Genomic DNA, 17,833 nt, shown 5'->3' with positions numbered 1-17,833 from the left:
CCGGCACTCCCAATAAGTTTAACCCATCTACAAGTGTCATGTGCATCGTTGCGGGTAGTCCCGGATCTCTCGAATTTGACTAATTTGGTTAAGTTGGAGCTAAATGATTGGGGAGCAAGAGGAGATAATCTTTGTACCGGTGAATTATGGTGGATTGGGAGGTTGTCCAAACTGACTAAATTGAGCTTGGGACTTCCCAATGTCCGTGCTCCTCCGGAGCTAGCTTCCCTTCCTCTGCTAAACAAACTTGATTTGTTTGGATTAGACCTACAAACCTTTCCGCAACTTCCCTTGTCTCTACGAAAGCTATGTCTTGATGATTTCAATTCAATTGTGTCACTCGCTCCGAACTTGAGAAATTTGTCATATTTAGGGCTCTATGCGTCTCCAATGCAAGAATTTCAACTCCATGGGCTTCAACTTCCAAATATAACGGAGTTGCATGTAACTAGTTGTGAATCCCTCAAGAGATTCAAGTTATCAAGTATGAGGAAGCTGAATGTTGTCCAAGTATTTGTTTGTCCAAAGCTAGTTGAGATTCAATTTGCTGGGTTCGAATTACTGGAGAGATTGGATCTTCAACACTGCGAGTCCTTTCAAAGCCTTGTTAATGTGGGGGAAGCGGGGCAGGATAATAGCGAGTGTGCTAATGAGTTGATTAGTTGTGAAGGGAGACTAATCCTTCCATTGAGATTCTTAAATAAGTTGCGAAGTTTCGTGCTGTTGGGTTGCACTAAGATACTCGAGATAAAATTTGTTGGTACGTCGGAATCATGGGAATCCTTTTTCCTTTCTAATTGTCCTTATGTGCGAAGTCTTGGTGGTTTGTCAAACTTGAAGAACCTCCACAGTTTAAGAATCTATGACAACAAACAGCTACGGGTTATCAACGGCCTCAATGAGCTAGAGTTTTTAGATTACTTATCAGTTCGCAGATGTGGATCATTGGTAAGGTTAATTGATGTATCAAACACCAAATTACCAAATCATTGCCTCATAGATATCTCCGGTTCCAGGAAAGATTTTCGGGGCACCCTTGAGTCTTACACGCACCATAAGGTGAGTCTCATTGGACCTTCTTTCTACCGCACAATTCACAATTGATTTACGGCAAAAACAGATTCAGTATTTCATTTTACTTAATGTTATCGGACCAATGAAGATCTCATTGACAGATAACGAGGCATTCAAATTGATCTAACTTGTTCTAACATTAATCTAAATTTTGACACACCTGCAAGTTTTATTTTCCCGATTTCATACTTATAATATTTGTTATGGAGGTAGGATTGTTACTTTGTGATTTTCATAGTTAAGATAGAAAGCTAAAGGAATCATATGATTCTTTCACGTGTCGTAGATAATTTGCTCATTGCGTGTAAAGGACGCACTCTTAGAGCATAAATCACGTGAAAATTTACTAATTGAATTGATAAGTACCAATAGAGCAGGTTTCAAGGTTTCTGATCCATAGAACTTGACCAGAAAACGTATGTATGCAGGTACAATTTCAAATAGAGTAGAATCTGCAGGTCAATAAACAACAAAGAAAGAGGGAAAGAGGAGGAGGAAAGGCTTTGTCTACTTGATTTTACCAAGAGAGTTTTCAATTGGATGGTTTTATAGCTAATATGATGAGGCTTTGTGAAACTAGAGTTGATGGAATAGAAAATTGGGCAAAATGTTAGTGTAGAAAGAACCTGAAGTGTGTGTCATGAGTAATTCATGAATGGTCTGGTCATTTGATTGCTTTATTTATCGACCGACTCTATCCAGCCTTGTGTTTGATTGGTGTTGTAAATTTTTAGTTTAGAATTGTCTAGATTGGTTATCTTTTTGCTTTTTCTTTTTTTAGTGTTGCGAGGAAGTTTATATCTTACTTGGATGTCGGACCTATAAATTAATATTCCATTAACCTTGTGAAACAAGTAAGATTTGAGCCAAAAGTCGGTTTGCTGGATCGAACACAAATTGTTTGTACCGGTTAGTGTGAGAAAATTGTCCATTCCTTAATCATCATTTAAGATTTTTAATTCTAAAAAAAACAATGAAAATCTAATTGGTGGATGATGTATTCATGCATCCTCCCCTGCTCTTTACAGTTTGATTAAAAGCCGCTTCAAATAGGAATTAAAGTAGTTGATCTTTCAGGTATTTATATTTTTGGTCGTGAAGACTTCAAATCAGTTAGAGTCAATTTCTGATTCTCTTTTAACTTTTGATGAGTAGGTTGAGTTTTGGTTTTAACTTCTGGATTGCAATCAAAATCAGTTTTTATATCAAAGTTGTCGTAAACCTGACAAGACATATGTTTTCGTTAACCTGCTTCCATAACTTCGCTAGAAAAAAAAAGGAGAAAAAAGGAGGAGGGAAGGCTTTATCTACTTTATTTAATAGTCCTGGTCTTTTTTTTTTTTTTGTAACAACATATTATTTCTCTATCTTCGAAGCTTAGATTTAAGGCAGATTACGCATCTGGTCCATAGGATATCTTATTAATCTTATGAATTAAGTAGGGTACGAGTCAAAGACTGGGTGGATGTGGCTTCGTTGTCAAATTGTTTGCATTCCGTTATGTGGAGAATTGAATTGATGTGATGTGCATAATCTACACACACAAATTTGTTCCCTAATCACTACACTAATCCCACACAATTTACGATTTTTTTATATGATATTGATTCCTTTAAAATATATATTGATTCTTTCTCGTATTTCAATCTCAACAAATGCAGTTAAAACCTATATATTTGACTTTCATAAGTATCTTTGGAGTAATTTAAAACAACTTCAATCTATTTCCTTCTACATAGTATACATTGACTCAGAGATTAAACACGATAGACATTAGTTGATATGTAGTACTGGCTTGTTTGACTGCATAACTTTAATCATGTTATACCCTTTTTGAAACTTTCTCTCAAGATTGATTGTGACTTTATTTTTCAGGAATCATGCTTTGATTGGATATGGTACATGTTTCGGAGGCTTGTGACATGTTTTGAAGACAACATTCTTGTCAGCATGCAGGGAAGGAACTAGCATATTATTTTAGTTGGGTCAAATCAATGCACTAAAGACTCCAAGATAAGGTATTTCATTAGAAAAACTATAAAGACTCAACCAATCTACTAATTGATTTGTAGCAGTTTATCGATGCAAAGTTTGACTTGAAATTAATTGTTTGATTGAATATGACAAAATTCGGTTTCAAATCCCTGTGCTCGAGCTCAACTCATTATAGTTTGCATGCTTAAGATTAAACTCGATGCAACTCGATTATTAAAAACTAAATCACAATGTAAATTCTGGACTGCATCTCAAATTGTGCCAAACATTTGCCATGTCGTCTCTAGCTCCAACCGGTAATTAAATTTGATCATTGCTAAATCATTAGATCGCTAAATAATAACACTCATATTGAAATCATATAAATTTTATCTAGTGGTAGAGATTTAATATATTTTTTATTTATACACTTTAAAGTTGGAAATTCGAGGGGTGGCACTTCAAGTCAATTTACAAAAGAAAATAAAGATGCTAGCTAGCTAGACTTTCACTGATTTTTTATTGTAGGAACGGTCCAATGTATGGAAAATTACAGCCTGCACAGAAAATGCAAAACCTGACAAGCAGTTGGACTTGGGCCTCATTTGGAACTTGTAGTTGTAGGTATAGCCCAGCCCAAATTCATGGTTAGCACTCTGATCTGCTCTAGCACCAATAAGAAAATGCTCTGTTGAAAAGTCAAGAACGAGCCAAACCTCAGTGTTTCCCGTGACAGATCATCGTGTTGGAGCATTTGCACATCATTATATAAGGCAAACCAGATAAACCCATCACATTAGTTTAGCAGTTAATAAACGAGTTATGCGAATTGATTTGGAGCACGACATGATACAAGTTTCATTTCCGACGCTGCACCAAGGATAAATGACACTATATTTAGATCACACACCAAGGTTTCGATTCATATCTTACCTAATATATGAGGTTACCAATTCGTATTAGAATCTATAGTAAATAGTGTACACAATCCCTGTTATAGGCTTATTTGTAAGGTAACTGGCACTAACAAATTTATGATCCGCATGACAAATCAACACACTTTGACAATAAACTTATGAAAAGCTCTCTAAACTGTAACCAAAGAAATAAGAAAGGTGAGCATCTTCACATAATTTTAATCTCTTTAATGAAAAAAAAAACATATAAAAAAACACGCTTATAATTCAACATTGTGGCATCTGTAAAATTATCATCAGAAATACAACAAAAATTTGACCAAAGAAACTATTTGATGGGAAACAGGGAACAAGTAATGTCTTGTCCAAAAAGAGAAAAACCTGAATGAAAAACTCGTATCGCGAAAAAATACATATTTTGATTCGCCAGACTTTGTGCGCAAAGTGAAGTTCAAAATCTAAAAGAAAAATGAATTTGAGTTCCTTAAAAGTTTGTTCATAGCAAATACTTTGTAAATGACTTGAGTTCCTCAAGATATCCAATCTAAAAAGCTTCATATTCAAGCTATCTGCTATTTCAATTTCACTCTAAGTAAACTGAACATAACTAAAAAAATCAAGGTGCAGGCTTAGATGATGAAGTTTGCTCCTCTTCTTGTGGTCTTGGATTCAAGGCTTATTGAGGCACTCTAGGAGTAAAATCCCGGATGCACCATGTCAGTGTGGGAAGCGCACCTATAAAATCGCCTATAAAGGAGAACCAGTCGAGATGCACAAAAGTTTACCCCGACACCACGTAACTTCTATCTTCAACAAAGAAATCAACAGAACTATAAAAAAGATGGCATCGAATATCTTCATCAGTAAAGAGGAGAGCAAAATCCATTTATGATAGGAGTTTCATTCCACTGATGCAGCCGCCTCAACCCAAGCCCTCCTTTCTTAGGAAGACAAACATCCTCCCATTTACTTTTGCCTTCCTGCACGGAGAATAGATCTACAGACGCTTTCGAGCTTTTCCATTACTTTCTTAAAGTACACCAATAATTGATCATACTATGGAGTACAAAGTTAATTAACAGCAATCTACCGACAAAAGTAAGTTTTTCTGAATGAACTTGTGCTTTGGCAATTCCATGTTCGGAAAAAATAAAACAATGCAATCTTTCCACATCAGATTCCATTAACTTCTCAAAAGAATGACAAAACGCAAAGAAGAATAGCAAAACCACTTACATAAAGCAAAGGTTGTTTAACAGTGTACGGAGAACAATCGTATGCCTTATCAGGCATTATCGCACACAATAATCCAAGGGAGAGATGGAGTCAAAAAATTTAGAAAAAAGAAGATGTAAAATTAAGAGAGGCTCAAGAAGTCTCGTCTTGTCTATGTTTCATGCGTGACCACTTCTACTGCTATCAAATTACTCCACCAAAAATTTAAATGCCACGCATGATTCGTCAAATACAAAATGACCTATGGATTTGCTGCATATCTAATTTCACGGCCTTAACTTTCTATTCAAGTTACCATCAAGTATATGCATATAATAAAGTATATTTTTACGTGTAGTTGCTCTCGTCTTTGTCGGTCATTTTTCTGAACTTATTGTCACGATCTTCTTATCAAATAATAAAATAAAAGAAAGAAAAGAAAGAAAGAGAAGTACTAATGTGGATTGTTGTACTGGACACCAACATTAAAGTACTATGAATTTATTGAATGCGGGCAGGCGATCTCTTTTAACCTTTTCTTGACCTTCAACCAATTTTCAACCAAACCCACTTCATAAATTTCCACGCTTGGGTACGTTTAGATTGCAGTCTTTAATGTCCATGACCATCAACCGTCTGCCTCCTTATTAATTGCACTAAACTCTTAACCAAATTGGCCGTACAAGAATCGACCACCTTCATTTACAGTCGACTCTTTTGTTGCTTGGGACCATAAGTTCTCTCGAAAGCACAATTTCAATCGAATTATCTTAAAAAACAAACAAATTCTCCGATTCGATTTTCTCCCGGACAATCTCGGATATATCGAAAGTCGAAAGTCGAGAGCGAGACGAGTTCAATTTTCCAAGCCAAGGCATGAAATCTCGCATGCCCTATAATTTTCTCAAGCGTGAGTAGCTCAATTCCAATTTGTTAATCAATGGGCTAATGATGGCTTCAGATTCCATACATTGCTTGTTTGGTCAAAAGGAGAGAGCTCTTTTGAGACGCGGAGCCAGCTAAGAAGCCACGATCCAAAAGCATATCATCATACTCATGCACTCGTTGTCCCTTGTCAGCACCCACAATAAGAAAATGCTTTGCACGTTGTGTATGTGCTTTGCATTCCTTGAGAAAACAAAAAGAGTCAAACTTTTTGCAGCGTGACCGGTCAATGGATCGGAGCCCCGCCAAATCATACTGGGACCAAGAGAGGTTTTTGCTCTCGGCACCGGTCGATAATTGACTGTCGAGACCGGCGGTTTCCGGTGAGATCTTTTCGATCAGTTCAACACCATCTGATTGCATTCTGGTCAGCAATTGGATCCGATCTCCTGTATAGTTTTGGATCACTGCCGACTAGCCCCCAATTGGGTATGGCAGGCTTTCCTCATCTCACACACACACAAAGAGTAATTAGGGGAAACTCGTGCCCATCCGATCATGCGGTGATTTGAACCCGTGCATTTTGTTGGTTTAGAAGAACATGCTTTTACCATTTGAATTTTCTCTCGGGATTACGAATTTGGTCTCTGAAACCTAATTTACGCGTCCTCATCGCTCGGAATCCGTCTCGAAACAAAAGTCACGACACGGAACTTTGAAGCACAATTAGCATTGTACGGAAACTGCAAGACTTACATGTCTTAACTTTTGAATTTATCGGGTGCACCACATTAGATACATGAAGCTGCAAAGACTAATTTTGAGTTCGATGCAACAAGACAACCTTAATAGAACAATGTGGTATGATCTAAGCTAGTCGTACTTATCGAAACACCTAACGAAACTAAAGTCTAATAACATTTCGTACATGCCCTTTTGCATATCGATTATCCCTAGAGCCGGAGAAAGCTTTATTCAATTATTGTTCCGACTGATGGATCACAAGATACGAAAGCCACCCACATTTTGATTTTCAATTTTGTTTGCATGTGAAGGATATCGACATTCGTAATTAGTAATTCGACCCGGAAAATATGACACTTAATTTGTAGCAATATTCGTTTTCCATATGTTCCTGTGAACCGAAAGGTGACTGGCATGTGAAGCCAAATCGAAGAAGGACTCCTCCCCCAGTCAATTATTGCAGCCAAAGCAAACGACGTGCCGTAGACTCGACATCACCTGTTTTTTTTCTCTATTTGTTTTTCTGGTTTTGTGAGATCACCAGAGAGTGAGTTGGATGGTGGGAAGTTTCCATCGAGGACCAGAACATGCAGATCAAGAAAGATTTTGTAAAAGAGTCAGCAAACATCGGACCCCACCCCCACCACCCAACAAGATCATCATCACACCCGTCCGATGGACGCCGGGCGCGTCCATCTGATGATCTCGGCCGTCGGGTTCGATGGGAGGGAAGGATCCAAATTTCAATGGCCCCGAATGAGTGCATTCGGGGAAGGCGCTGAATACCAGCAACAATGTCTCGACAGTCATCAAATGACAACGTGAATATCCCCACGAGGCGACACATGTGGCCCTCCCATTCGCGGCCGCCCCGGAGGCTTACATGTTCACACGATGCAAGGATTTCTTGTCCTCGTTTATATGAATGTGACCCTCTTTGATATTTGCCCGTTCACTTTACTATCATCTCTCTATCTCCCTTGAGCTCTCACTCCTCAAAGAGAGAGAGACAGAGTTTCACAGTCAGTCGTATTCCTCCTCAAGCTTGAGAAATCAGATCTCGCTGAAACTCACCGGAGAGGAGAGCTATGGCTGAAAAGGTGCATCTCATCTTCCTCATCCTTTCAATTTATCAAGACCCTGTATTTGTAACTGATAGAAAGATCATTACGACTCATATATGATGACCATTTTTACGTTCTTGCATAAAAAAGGTAGGATTTTTTCTCAATCTTCTGATGTCAGAAAGAGCCATGCTTCTTCTCTCTTCTTCTTTTAGCTTCATTTTTGTTTGCAAAGTACAAAAGATCTTTGCCTGTATTGTTCACTCACCTTCTCTGTGTTTGTGCGTATGTGTGTGTGACTGTGGACTGTAGAAAGTAACAATGGTCATAACGGTTGACCTGAAGTGCTATCGCTGCTACAAGAAGATCAAGAAAGTGATCTGCAAATTCCCTGGTGAGTCTCACTTTGCCTGTGTTGATGGTTGTCCTGTTTTTTCTTTGTTCATTACCACCATCGACTCCATATGACTTCAGTGGGCGAATCACACTCAGCAATAAATAGAGCTTTCATGCTAAATGTTTTGTAAAGTCATAATGAACTAACGACTGTATGTCTGGATTTCTAATCCCAGACTGTCGTATTTCGTGAACGATAATTCTGTTTCTTCCGAAATTGAAAGTCTTCCACACATTGTTCCTATTCTAATTATGAATTTAGGATGAGGACCTTGGTGAATTAGACTCTCCGAGTAGTATTATGTTATGTAAACTTTAGTACCAAAATTTAGCTGTAGAAAGGAAACTAAGTTCATTTATCGGTGTTATCGATTTGGGAACAAGAGAAATCCAAAACCAAGAATTCGACGAGAAGCAGAACAAGGTGCGAATCACCGTGGTAAGCTGTTGCCCTGAGAGAATCCGTGACAAAATAGCCCGCAAAGGTGGAGAAACAGTGGAGAGCATCGAGATAGTCCCCGAGAAGAAGAAGGAGCCCGAAAAGAAGAAAGAAGGCGAGAAGCCTAAGGAGGAAGAGAAGAAGAAGGGAGGGGATAAACCAAAAGAGGGCGAAAAGAAGAAGGATGCACCAGCTGCAGAAAAACCGAAAGAAGGCGAGAAAAAGAAAGAGGGAGGAGGAGGAGGAGACAAGCCTAAAGAAGGCGAAAAGAAGGAAGCGCAAGTTCACAAGCATATTGTCGACCCCGTTTCAGGATATCCCATGATTTATCCGAGTGGAATGTACTACCAGCCGCCTCAGCCGTATTACCAAGGATACGGCGCCGTGCCATACTATCACGGGGTGCCGGCTTACGACAGTGAGGGCGGTTATGGTGTGAATAGGGGCTATAACACAAACCGCTCCGACTACTTCAGTGAAGAGAACCCTGAGTCGTGCACTGTCATGTGATTGGATCATGAATAGGTTGGCGTCGCATGTACACGTTCACTTGCTAAAGGTTTTATTTTATATCAGTTGTGCTTAGTTGGAGGATCTGTCAAATTTGGTGGATGCTTGTATTTGTTCGTATGAGACAGAAGGAACAATAAGGTTTGGTGGGAAGGTCAATGATTTTATGATCCTGTTTGAGGCTGAATAGGTGGTTTGGTATTTTAAACACAGATTAAATTACCCAGTCACCAATTGTTGAAGTTTTAATCAATGAGGACAGCCGATTCAAATTAAGTCCGTTTGCATGATGACTATGATCGTGCTGTTCAGATAGATTTAGGAACTTAAAAGTCATCATGAACAAAACGTTTCAGTTGGCAAACTGCAGACTTTGTTGCACGCACCACGGTAGCAACTTCTGTCATGTAAAAGTGAGACTGCAACAGATCGACGATGAAATTCAATAAATTTTGTGAAGCTGATGTCGCAGACCATCTGACTCGTGGTATCTAGCATCTGCTGCTAGATGCTGAGATTCAGGCAGGGATACATGAATTCCACCTTTTGGATTTACTTTTTGCCAGTGATTTTATAGATAGGGGAGACATTCACTTATGGTTGAAGCTAACAGAGAAAACTTCAGCATCATCACCAAGTAATGGCGGGGCGTATGAGTGATACAAGACTAAAGTATGTAAGTATAATCCTCGGAAACAAGCAGCAAAACCCCCTAATTTCGGGACTGGACTATATCAGATGTTGTCAAAGTTCCAGACTGATCAACGTCAAGATTCTGGAACCTCTCTAAGATCGCCGTAACATCTTCCTGGCTGATCTTTCCCATTTCCTGTAGCTTGTATACAACAAACTCCGCAGCGCTGCAAAAAGAAAGCACCAGCAAGAAACCCAAACATTTGCTCAAATCAGTTATCTGCATCATTGAATTTGTAGTAGATTATTAAAATTCACCTGACAACTTTGTCCTGATCAAGATCTGCTGCCTCTAAATCCGAGCACGTAACGTTTCGTGTGAGAACCCATTTTACCAATGATCTTTGCCTGCTTTCTGTGTACATTTCAGTGAGGTAGAAGAAAAACTGAGCCACACATATGGTACTCGCCAGTATCCAAAACACGGCAAAGATTCTGCCGCTGGTGGTCGAGAAACTTTCATCTCCATAGCCCAGAGTAGTAATGGTAGCGCAAACACAATAGAAAGCATCGACAAATGTAAATTTCTCGACAACCAACAGAAACACGGTTCCAAGTACAGTTAGGACCCCAAGAAGAATGAGGGAAGTGAGACATTTATATCTGATTTTGTGGACTTCGACCTCCTTCAGGATTTCGGCTGGACCAACCTTTTCATTCATGTGCATAGCTCTTACTAAAAGCATTTCCTGCTTTTCGAGAACGTAATCGGCCGCTTTGCTTAGGATCAGCCCACCAAGAGCCATTCCTGCAAAAACATATGTCGAGGCAAGAAGTTTCGCCAATGAGCTACTTGGGACAAGATCTCCATATCCCACAGTAGTCATGGTGACAACACAAAAGTAAAGGGCATCGAGTAGACCATTCGTCTTCTTGCCCGAGATTTGGTTCCTTAGGAGAAAGAAACTAAAGCTTCCTACACCAAGGTATGCAGCCACAACTATGACGATTTTTCTAAATGTGGGTTCTTTAGTAGACTCGAGAAGATGAGGTTCAGTGCCATTCTGCTCGGGGAAACTATCCACTGAAGGAGAATTGTGGCGGTGTCTTCTTCTTTGGACTGCATTACTCTTGTCCTTGGGATGATTCGAAGCATCAGCTGGATTCCCAATCAAGGATTCTCTGGTATTATCATAGGCCATATCAAATGCTGCAGATTCGTCCTTCTCAAGCAGCCTGCATTTTTGGAGCATTCAGCAATCGGTCAAGGGACATTCCGTGAATTTTCTGTCGGTCTTGTTTACCGTCCAGTAATGGGTGTGTTCAAACTTCGCCATGAGCTCAAGTTCCCCGTACCACGCAATCTAATGTCTGGTCCCTCTATGTGATGCAGAGTGAAGGTGAAAATTTCGCAGCTTTCACTCCCAAATAACCTTAAACTGGCGATTCTCTTTGATTTCATGAAACAGATATCAGGCTTATAAATTGTGAGAATAGAGAGACTCTGTTTCCCTTTAGACATTGCCTTTTTTTACCAAGACCAAGGACAATTTCAATCAACGTTGACCATATTGCAGATGAAACGCAGCCAAGCATGTAAATGGATGAGCAAATAATGCCAAGAAGGCTTGGACTAAACAAGAATTCATCCCTTCGAACAGAATGGCAAACTTAGGAGGACATGAATGGATCTCTTAGACACATACAAGAATTCACGATCTTTTAAACACTACTTAATCTGCGACACATCCCAGAAAGGTCAGATGATCATGAGGACACCCAGAAGAGACGCACGAATAAGAAACACGGGAGATTCACGGCAAAGGCATACGTGCATGTCTACGTCTTGGAGCTGAAAATGAAACGGCGGGCTTTTGTCCGATTTACCTGAGGAAGCGAGTTCACAAAAGAGAAAATGGCTTCCCAAAAGATTGCATTGCCCTCCTTGAGAAATGGGGAAAAAGGACTGCAAGATCCGAACTTTTCCGAAAGAGGAAGCTGAAGAGTTACGCCCCGTTGTTTCCACGCACCCATTATCGAGCCGAACTGTGTTCCCCGCATTAATATGCACACGTGAAATTCCGTGAAGATAAGCGTCCTTTCAGGCACCATCATGGAGGAGATGAATCCCCTGATGTGGAATTGAAAATTCAATTACATAATGATAAAAAAAAAGGAACTGCCTTTTGGACTGCGAATCCGAAAATGGCAATTCGGGCCCAAGCGCGAGTCCCCCAAACACTGTCTCATTCGGCCTTTGTTGGCTGAAAACTGAAAAGGGCCCATCTGAGAACTTCACGGGTTTGCGTTTCCCTTTCTCTTTTCCTGGAAAGCGAAAGAAAATTTTATGATCAAGTTGGAGTCAGTCTGGAGGACGAAGGAAGAGAAAAGAGAGAATGAGACTGTTGAAGAAGCAAGCAAGCAAGCAGGCAGAGCAGCTAGGGTTTTGCTTCTGCCTCTGATTCTCTTGTTTTTATAGTCCCTTAGCATGTCGCGTAGGTGCAGATATCAAATTTCACTGCTCAAAAGAAGGCAGCCATTTTCAGCATAGCTCGAAGTCCTCCTTGTTTTTTTCTCTTAATGGCTGTGCTACAGGTTAGTCTGCTGTTCTAAGGGAAAGGGGGGGAGATAAAGAACTAATCTTGACAAGGTTACACCATCATACTGCTGCTTGTAGCTTTCAACTTGGACATCTAGGATTGATTTTTGCTGCTTCTTGGATCACCTGGGTATTGATATTTCTGTGTTTGAGAGCTGTGTAGTGCTAGCATTCGATCGTTTTGTGTTATGACATCGTTGTCGTCAAAGAACATATGGATACAGCGGCAGCAATGCCCGTGTGGGGATTGGAAATGCTTTGTTACGTGCGAAGGCGATAATGAAGAGGCCGCGGTTGCCTTGCAGTTGGCGAAAGCGAAAGCGGCGGCGGCCGAGGCTATGGTGGTCCCGTATGTGGGGATGGTGTTCAAGAGCGACGATGACGCATTCGAGTATTACGGCAACTTCGCGAGGAAGAATGGTTTCTCCGTTAGGAAAGAGCGCTCGAGATTGAGCCCTCAGTTGGGTATTTACAAGCGCGACTTTGTTTGTTATCGGTCCGGGTTCGCGCCTGTCAGGAAGAAACCTAGTGGGGAGCACCATAGGGATCGGAAATCCGTCCGGTGCGGCTGCGATGCGAAGATGTACTTGTCGAAGGAGGTTGTGGACGGCGTTTCGCAGTGGTTTGTTGTGCAATTCAGTAATGTTCACAATCATGAGCTGCTGGAAGACGACCAGGTTCGTCTCTTGCCTGCTTACAGAAAGATTCATGAAGCTGATCAAGAGCGGATACTTTTGCTATCGAAAGCTGGGTTTCCGATTCATCGCATAGTGAAGGTCTTGGAATTAGAAAAGGGGATTCAAGGTGGACAACTGCCATTCTTGGAGAGGGATGTTAGGAACTTTGTTCAGAACAGGAAGAAAGTTGTTCAAGAAAATGATGCTTTGCTCAATGAGAAGAGAGAAAACGATATAATGGAACTTCTTGAGGCCTGCAAGGCCTCGAAGGAGGCAGATGAAGGCTTTAGTTATGATTATAGCGTGGATGAAAATGACAAACTTGAGCACATCGCTTGGTCATACGGAGAATCAGTTAGTGCGTATACCATGTTCGGTGATGTGGTGCATTTTGACACGTCATACCGATCAATCACTTACGGTATGTTGTTTGGGGCATGGTTTGGCATTGACAGCAATGGCAGAATGATCATTTTCGGATGTGTTCTGTTGCAGGACGAGGCACCACGATCATTTGCCTGGGCTTTACAGGTTTATCTCTCTGTCCCTCTAGATAGATCCATATCATGTACTCTGCATTTCCTCATAGATGATGTTTCTCTCCCTGGATACAGAGTTTTGTTCGGTTTATGAGAGGAAGAAGTCCTCAGACAATCTTAACTGATCTGGACCCAGGCCTCAGAGATGCAGTGAGGGGCGAATTACCAAACACAAAACACGTTACTTGCATATGGAATATTTTGCCCAAGGTATCAAGTTGGTTCTCTGTTCCACTTGGATCTCAATATGCAGACTTCAGATCTGAGTTTGATGCATTGCATTGTGTAGAGAATACAGAGGACTTTGAGTTACGATGGAATGAAATGGTTTCTCAGTTTGGACTGGGTTCAGATAAACACATTGCTTTACTTCATTCAATTCGGACTTCTTGGGCTTTGTGCTATACAAGGGGTCACTTTCTTGCTCGAATGACAAGTGTTGCATTTTTTAGATCTGTAGACTCATTCCTGAAAGGAATCTTCAGCCCAAATGCATGCTTGCGTAGTTTTTTTGACCAGGTATAGCACTTGAAGGTTTTGTCCTCTCCGAGACCTTATATTCCATTTGATTGCCTTTTCTTCCCCCTTCTTAATGTTGAGTTTTTGGGCTTTTTTCAGGTAGGAATATCGGCTACTTTTCAAAACCAGTCACACCATGAAATGCAGTATATGCCTTCCAAAGCGTGCATTCCAATGGAAGAGCATGCTCGAAGCATTCTAACACCTTTTGCATTCAATGCTTCGCAAAATGAACTCGTGCTGGCCATGCAATATGCAATGTCTGAATTGGCTGATGGTTCCTACCTTTTACGCCATTATAAGAAGATGGATGGCGACTGTCTTGTCATGTGGATGCCAGAAGAAGAGCATATTCACTGCTCATGTAAGGAATTTGAATCTTCAGGGATTTTATGCAGACATGCCCTTTCTGTTTTTATTAGAAAGAATTACTTTCAACTTCCCGATAAATACTTCATTACTAGATGGCGCCGAGAAAGCTCTATAACATGTTATGATGAACCTGCTCCTCAAGATACTGACAATGAATGGTTTCGAGAATATCAGTCCCTCAGTGAGTCGCTGTTCACAGAATCGTCGCTTACAAGGGGGCGTACCAATTATGTCCACAGGGAATTAATGAAAGAAGTCAGGAGGATCCTTGAAGAAGTTAGGAGCATGCCAGAGACCGATGGCATCGCAGTGGATTTGACACTTTCTCCAACTGGATGATCTTTCTGATGGTGCTTGTGTTACTTACACGTGCCTGAGCTTCTTGCATTTTTCACATGAAGAACTGAGAAGATGATTGAAAATGGTCAGAAATGTGAAGAGAAGTGAAGATCTTTTACTCTGTTTCCGCGGTCGAGCACGAGAGGGAGTGGACCGTACATGCAGGGACTTGATATAGACATCATTACTCTGCCATCGCCCATCGGTGGCTCCAAGTGAATCACTCCTGAAGCTGAAGATAAAGAACCAAGGATGAGGACATTGGCACGAGGTACTCTTTGTACGATTTGTAGGCAAAAAATAACTGAAGTAGATTAGCTGCATTTCACCAACAAAGACGAATGTCTTGATGAGAAAGCTTAGTTCGTTTCTGTTATTCCATTTCTTTTGTGAATCTTCTTGAAAGCGCAAAGCAATTTGCATATCTTTTGGCTTGGCAGTCAATGGTATCTCATGCTAGGAAGACATGACATATCTTCGTGACATCTCGTGTTAATGGATTGTTTCAAATGGATGGTATAATATCTCTCTCCTTTTTTTCAGGTAAATAGAAGTGTGAATGTTTAACTTGCATTAGCTTCTGTTCTTCATTGTTAAGGCTGGGAGACTTCTGTCTTTTCCTTGATGCAGCTTAAACAGTAGACATGAGTAAACTCGCTAAGGTACACCTGAAAGACACACAAAGCGCACTAGAGATAAAATCTTGATAGTTTATTAATTCAAAGATATAAACTATTTACAATAAAAGAGGGGACCAATATAAAGAGCTCGACAAACCTAAAGAAATCCTAAATCAAATTTAACCGGAAACTATTCAATATAAGTAAAGAAAATCTCATTAAATGTTATCTTGAATCTAATCAATTAACGAATAACTGAAATAAAATTACTCGAGTCTCTAAGATAATAATCTAAAAGTTAAAATCCCAAATACAAGGAATATAAGGACTTGTTTGTTTAGGAATAAGTAAAATCAATTTTTTGTCAAAATTTAAAATATTATCCAAATTAAAAAAATTTATGAAAAATTATATGTGAGTTTTTGTGTAAACATTTATATGTTGTCAAAATTTCAATGTGCATCTGTCATGAAAGTTAGATGAAGCAAAAAGCAAGAGATAAACATCTATCTAGATAGGCCTTACATCAAATCGTGATCTTAAAACTTCTTATCATGCCCTCTGTCATTTCTCCAGCTGAGTAAAATTTTTGGCGCAGTGGCTTATTTTAGAATTTTCTACACGTATTATTGTTGATTCAGGTTCAAGTCTTCTGTAGAGAGACCGATTGCTGATGATCCCATTTGTAAAAGTCTCCTGGTTCTGTTCAATAAGTTGTTGGGCCACTACTATTTGTAAAAGTGTAGACTGTCAAAGTTATTGAACCACAGTGCATACTATGTTAACAGTTTCCCATTTCAAGCTTTACCTTACAAAGTAAGGAACAAGGGCATTGGGCCATTTGGCCGAGAACATGAACAGGAAAATGTGCGGAATAACAAACTTGTCACCTATGCTACGATGCTTCGGCCGAACGAAAAAGAAAAAACTTATATTCCGATACCATAGTGGGAGACCATTTTCCTTAAAAGTTTACGATTAGAAGACGGGTTTTTGAGTGTATGTAGCATGTTTCTCGAAAGAAATGCTGTTGTGGTCATTGGATTTCTAGGACCCCACATTCACATGCACATACGGATAGGTACAGATGGTATTTTTATGTGTAGTACGGATTAAGTATTGTTTGACAAATGACTGTGACTGCCGAATCGTCTACACTCCAAGACAGAGCCAAAACACTTGGCATTTTATCAGTTCTCCTTCGCTTGTGGGATGTTTCTAGACCACTCTGTTTTTTATCATGTCATATGCCCCTGTTATTTTGACATGATTCCAGTTCAATCTGAACCTTCTCTCTCTCTCTCTCTCTCTCTCTCTCTCTCATGATGGACCCCATGTCTAAAGCCAAGCACACCCCATTTTATCAGATATTTTGTAGATATGGTAAAGTTGTGCAGATTTTGAAAATGATGAGTAGAATTTTTTAGACCACATAAGTGTACGAAGCTCAAGAAATGGTCGGTTTTCACAACACAGTACTAGGAGAGAGGAATGTCTCCCTCACCATGAGTTCCGAGCTTACATGTCCTTTCATAGTCACATTAAGATCTTTGCACTTTGGGGGCTTGCCTTGTTTCATTGTGCTGTAGAATGGCCCTAAACTTTTTTCCTTATTTCAATTTGCTACTGATGCTCATGAATATAGTCTTTCTTTGGGGGAAAGTATTGCCATGAATATTTGTGTTTTAGAAAAAATGTACTGAGCTTTTCGGTTCAATTGAGTACTGATGCAAGAATTCAAGAGTATATCAAACATCAATCCGGTCTGATCTCCCGTGACATGGAATCAATAAAAATCATCCTTACATTATCTTGATTTATCAAGGCAATCACATATAGAATAGAGGACACGACCCTATTCAGTATCTGGGTTATAACACGGTGTCGATTTTACTTCAAGATTTTTATGTCCTTTAGGAGCACGAACTCATCTTCCACGCTAGAGGGTTTTTAATGTGCATGCATTCTTAGACACGATGATTGCTTTCAAGTTTCAACAGCCCCCGTACATTATTGGGTTCTTAGAGTGTGTCCAATATTTAGCTTGACATTCCATGACAAGATCATGTAGACCCACAAGAAATTGATGATGAAACCAAGAGGGTCTCAACTGATAGTATGCTGATTTCTCCGCTTACATCTTACTTGAATTGATTGATGCACCCAATAATTCGATCGCATCATTTCAAAGTACCGACACTTGGAGCTCCTCCACTGGAGAGCACATGAGGGGGGTGGCAAAAGCAAGGAAATTTCTACCACTTGGAAAGATTGTCTAAGAGTCGGTTTCAATGTGCTCTGCCTAGTCTGATTGTGG

General features: G+C 40.0%; 4 protein-coding genes and 1 pseudogene across 7 annotated transcripts; 4 read left to right on the top strand and 1 right to left on the bottom strand.

Annotated features, from left to right (window-relative positions):
* Window positions 1-3,133, top strand: part of LOC115677850 (disease resistance protein L6-like) — a 46,778-nt pseudogene extending 43,645 nt beyond the window's left edge.
* Window positions 3,134-7,740: 4,607 nt separating this feature from the next.
* On the top strand, window positions 7,741-9,400 carry LOC115677855 (heavy metal-associated isoprenylated plant protein 5-like). Its single transcript, XM_030601089.2, has 3 exons — window positions 7,741-7,909; window positions 8,186-8,267; window positions 8,656-9,400. Exons 1-3 carry the CDS (start codon window positions 7,898-7,900, stop codon window positions 9,216-9,218), a joined length of 657 nt encoding a protein of 218 aa, XP_030456949.2. The 5' UTR covers window positions 7,741-7,897; the 3' UTR covers window positions 9,219-9,400.
* A 73-nt stretch (window positions 9,401-9,473) lies between these two features.
* On the bottom strand, window positions 9,474-12,098 carry LOC115677852 (two-pore potassium channel 1-like). 3 transcript variants are annotated; one of them, XM_056303916.1, is made up of 3 exons: window positions 11,739-12,098; window positions 10,170-11,589; window positions 9,474-10,078 (listed from the first exon to the last, which is right to left on the bottom strand). In XM_056303916.1, exons 2-3 carry the CDS (start codon window positions 11,102-11,104, stop codon window positions 9,931-9,933), a joined length of 1,083 nt encoding a protein of 360 aa, XP_056159891.1. In that variant the 5' UTR covers window positions 11,105-11,589; window positions 11,739-12,098; the 3' UTR covers window positions 9,474-9,930. The 3 variants fall into 3 exon arrangements, with proteins under 3 accessions (XP_056159891.1, XP_030456946.1, XP_030456945.1); XM_030601086.2 differs by having other exon boundaries at window positions 10,170-11,087; XM_030601085.2 differs by having other exon boundaries at window positions 10,170-12,098.
* A 540-nt stretch (window positions 12,099-12,638) lies between these two features.
* On the top strand, window positions 12,639-13,684 carry LOC130135203 (putative protein FAR1-RELATED SEQUENCE 10). Its single transcript, XM_056303758.1, has 2 exons — window positions 12,639-13,548; window positions 13,623-13,684. The coding sequence occupies exons 1-2, from the start codon at window positions 12,639-12,641 to the stop codon at window positions 13,682-13,684; spliced, it is 972 nt and encodes a 323-aa protein (XP_056159733.1).
* On the top strand, window positions 13,665-15,290 carry LOC115677851 (putative protein FAR1-RELATED SEQUENCE 10). 2 transcript variants are annotated; one of them, XM_056303917.1, is made up of 3 exons: window positions 13,710-13,876; window positions 13,956-14,185; window positions 14,285-15,290. In XM_056303917.1, the coding sequence occupies exons 1-3, from the start codon at window positions 13,858-13,860 to the stop codon at window positions 14,894-14,896; spliced, it is 861 nt and encodes a 286-aa protein (XP_056159892.1). In that variant the 5' UTR covers window positions 13,710-13,857; the 3' UTR covers window positions 14,897-15,290. The 2 variants fall into 2 exon arrangements, with proteins under 2 accessions (XP_030456943.2, XP_056159892.1); XM_030601083.2 differs by having other exon boundaries at window positions 13,665-14,185.
* Window positions 15,291-17,833: the final 2,543 nt, after the last annotated feature.

The sequence above is a fragment of the Syzygium oleosum genome, unplaced genomic scaffold (genome assembly GCF_021117445.2).
Source record: "Syzygium oleosum isolate NSW1041296 unplaced genomic scaffold, Sole_v2.1 Sole_v2.29, whole genome shotgun sequence".
In the NCBI taxonomy this organism is placed as follows: Eukaryota; Viridiplantae; Streptophyta; class Magnoliopsida; order Myrtales; family Myrtaceae; genus Syzygium; species Syzygium oleosum.
This window is presented reverse-complemented; position numbering and strand designations above follow the sequence as displayed.

What these genes read in the sequence shown, in the direction of transcription:
- LOC115677855 (XM_030601089.2), top strand. An exon ending in AGTGATCTGCAAATTCCCTG is followed by an intron (nt 8,268 to 8,655) that starts GTGAGTCTCACT and finishes TGGGAACAAGAG; the next exon opens with AAATCCAAAACCAAGAATTC.
- LOC115677852 (XM_030601085.2), bottom strand. Translation starts at nt 11,104, where the DNA reads ATGCTCCAAAAATGCAGGCTGCTTGAGAAGGACGAATCTGCAGCATTT. An exon ending in GATCAGGACAAAGTTGTCAG is followed by an intron (nt 10,079 to 10,169) that starts GTGAATTTTAAT and finishes TTCTTTTTGCAG; the next exon opens with CGCTGCGGAGTTTGTTGTAT.
- LOC130135203 (XM_056303758.1), top strand. Translation starts at nt 12,639, where the DNA reads ATGACATCGTTGTCGTCAAAGAACATATGGATACAGCGGCAGCAATGC. An exon ending in ATACCGATCAATCACTTACG is followed by an intron (nt 13,549 to 13,622) that starts GTATGTTGTTTG and finishes GTTCTGTTGCAG; the next exon opens with GACGAGGCACCACGATCATT.
- LOC115677851 (XM_030601083.2), top strand. Translation starts at nt 13,757, where the DNA reads ATGAGAGGAAGAAGTCCTCAGACAATCTTAACTGATCTGGACCCAGGC. An exon ending in TGCGTAGTTTTTTTGACCAG is followed by an intron (nt 14,186 to 14,284) that starts GTATAGCACTTG and finishes GGCTTTTTTCAG; the next exon opens with GTAGGAATATCGGCTACTTT.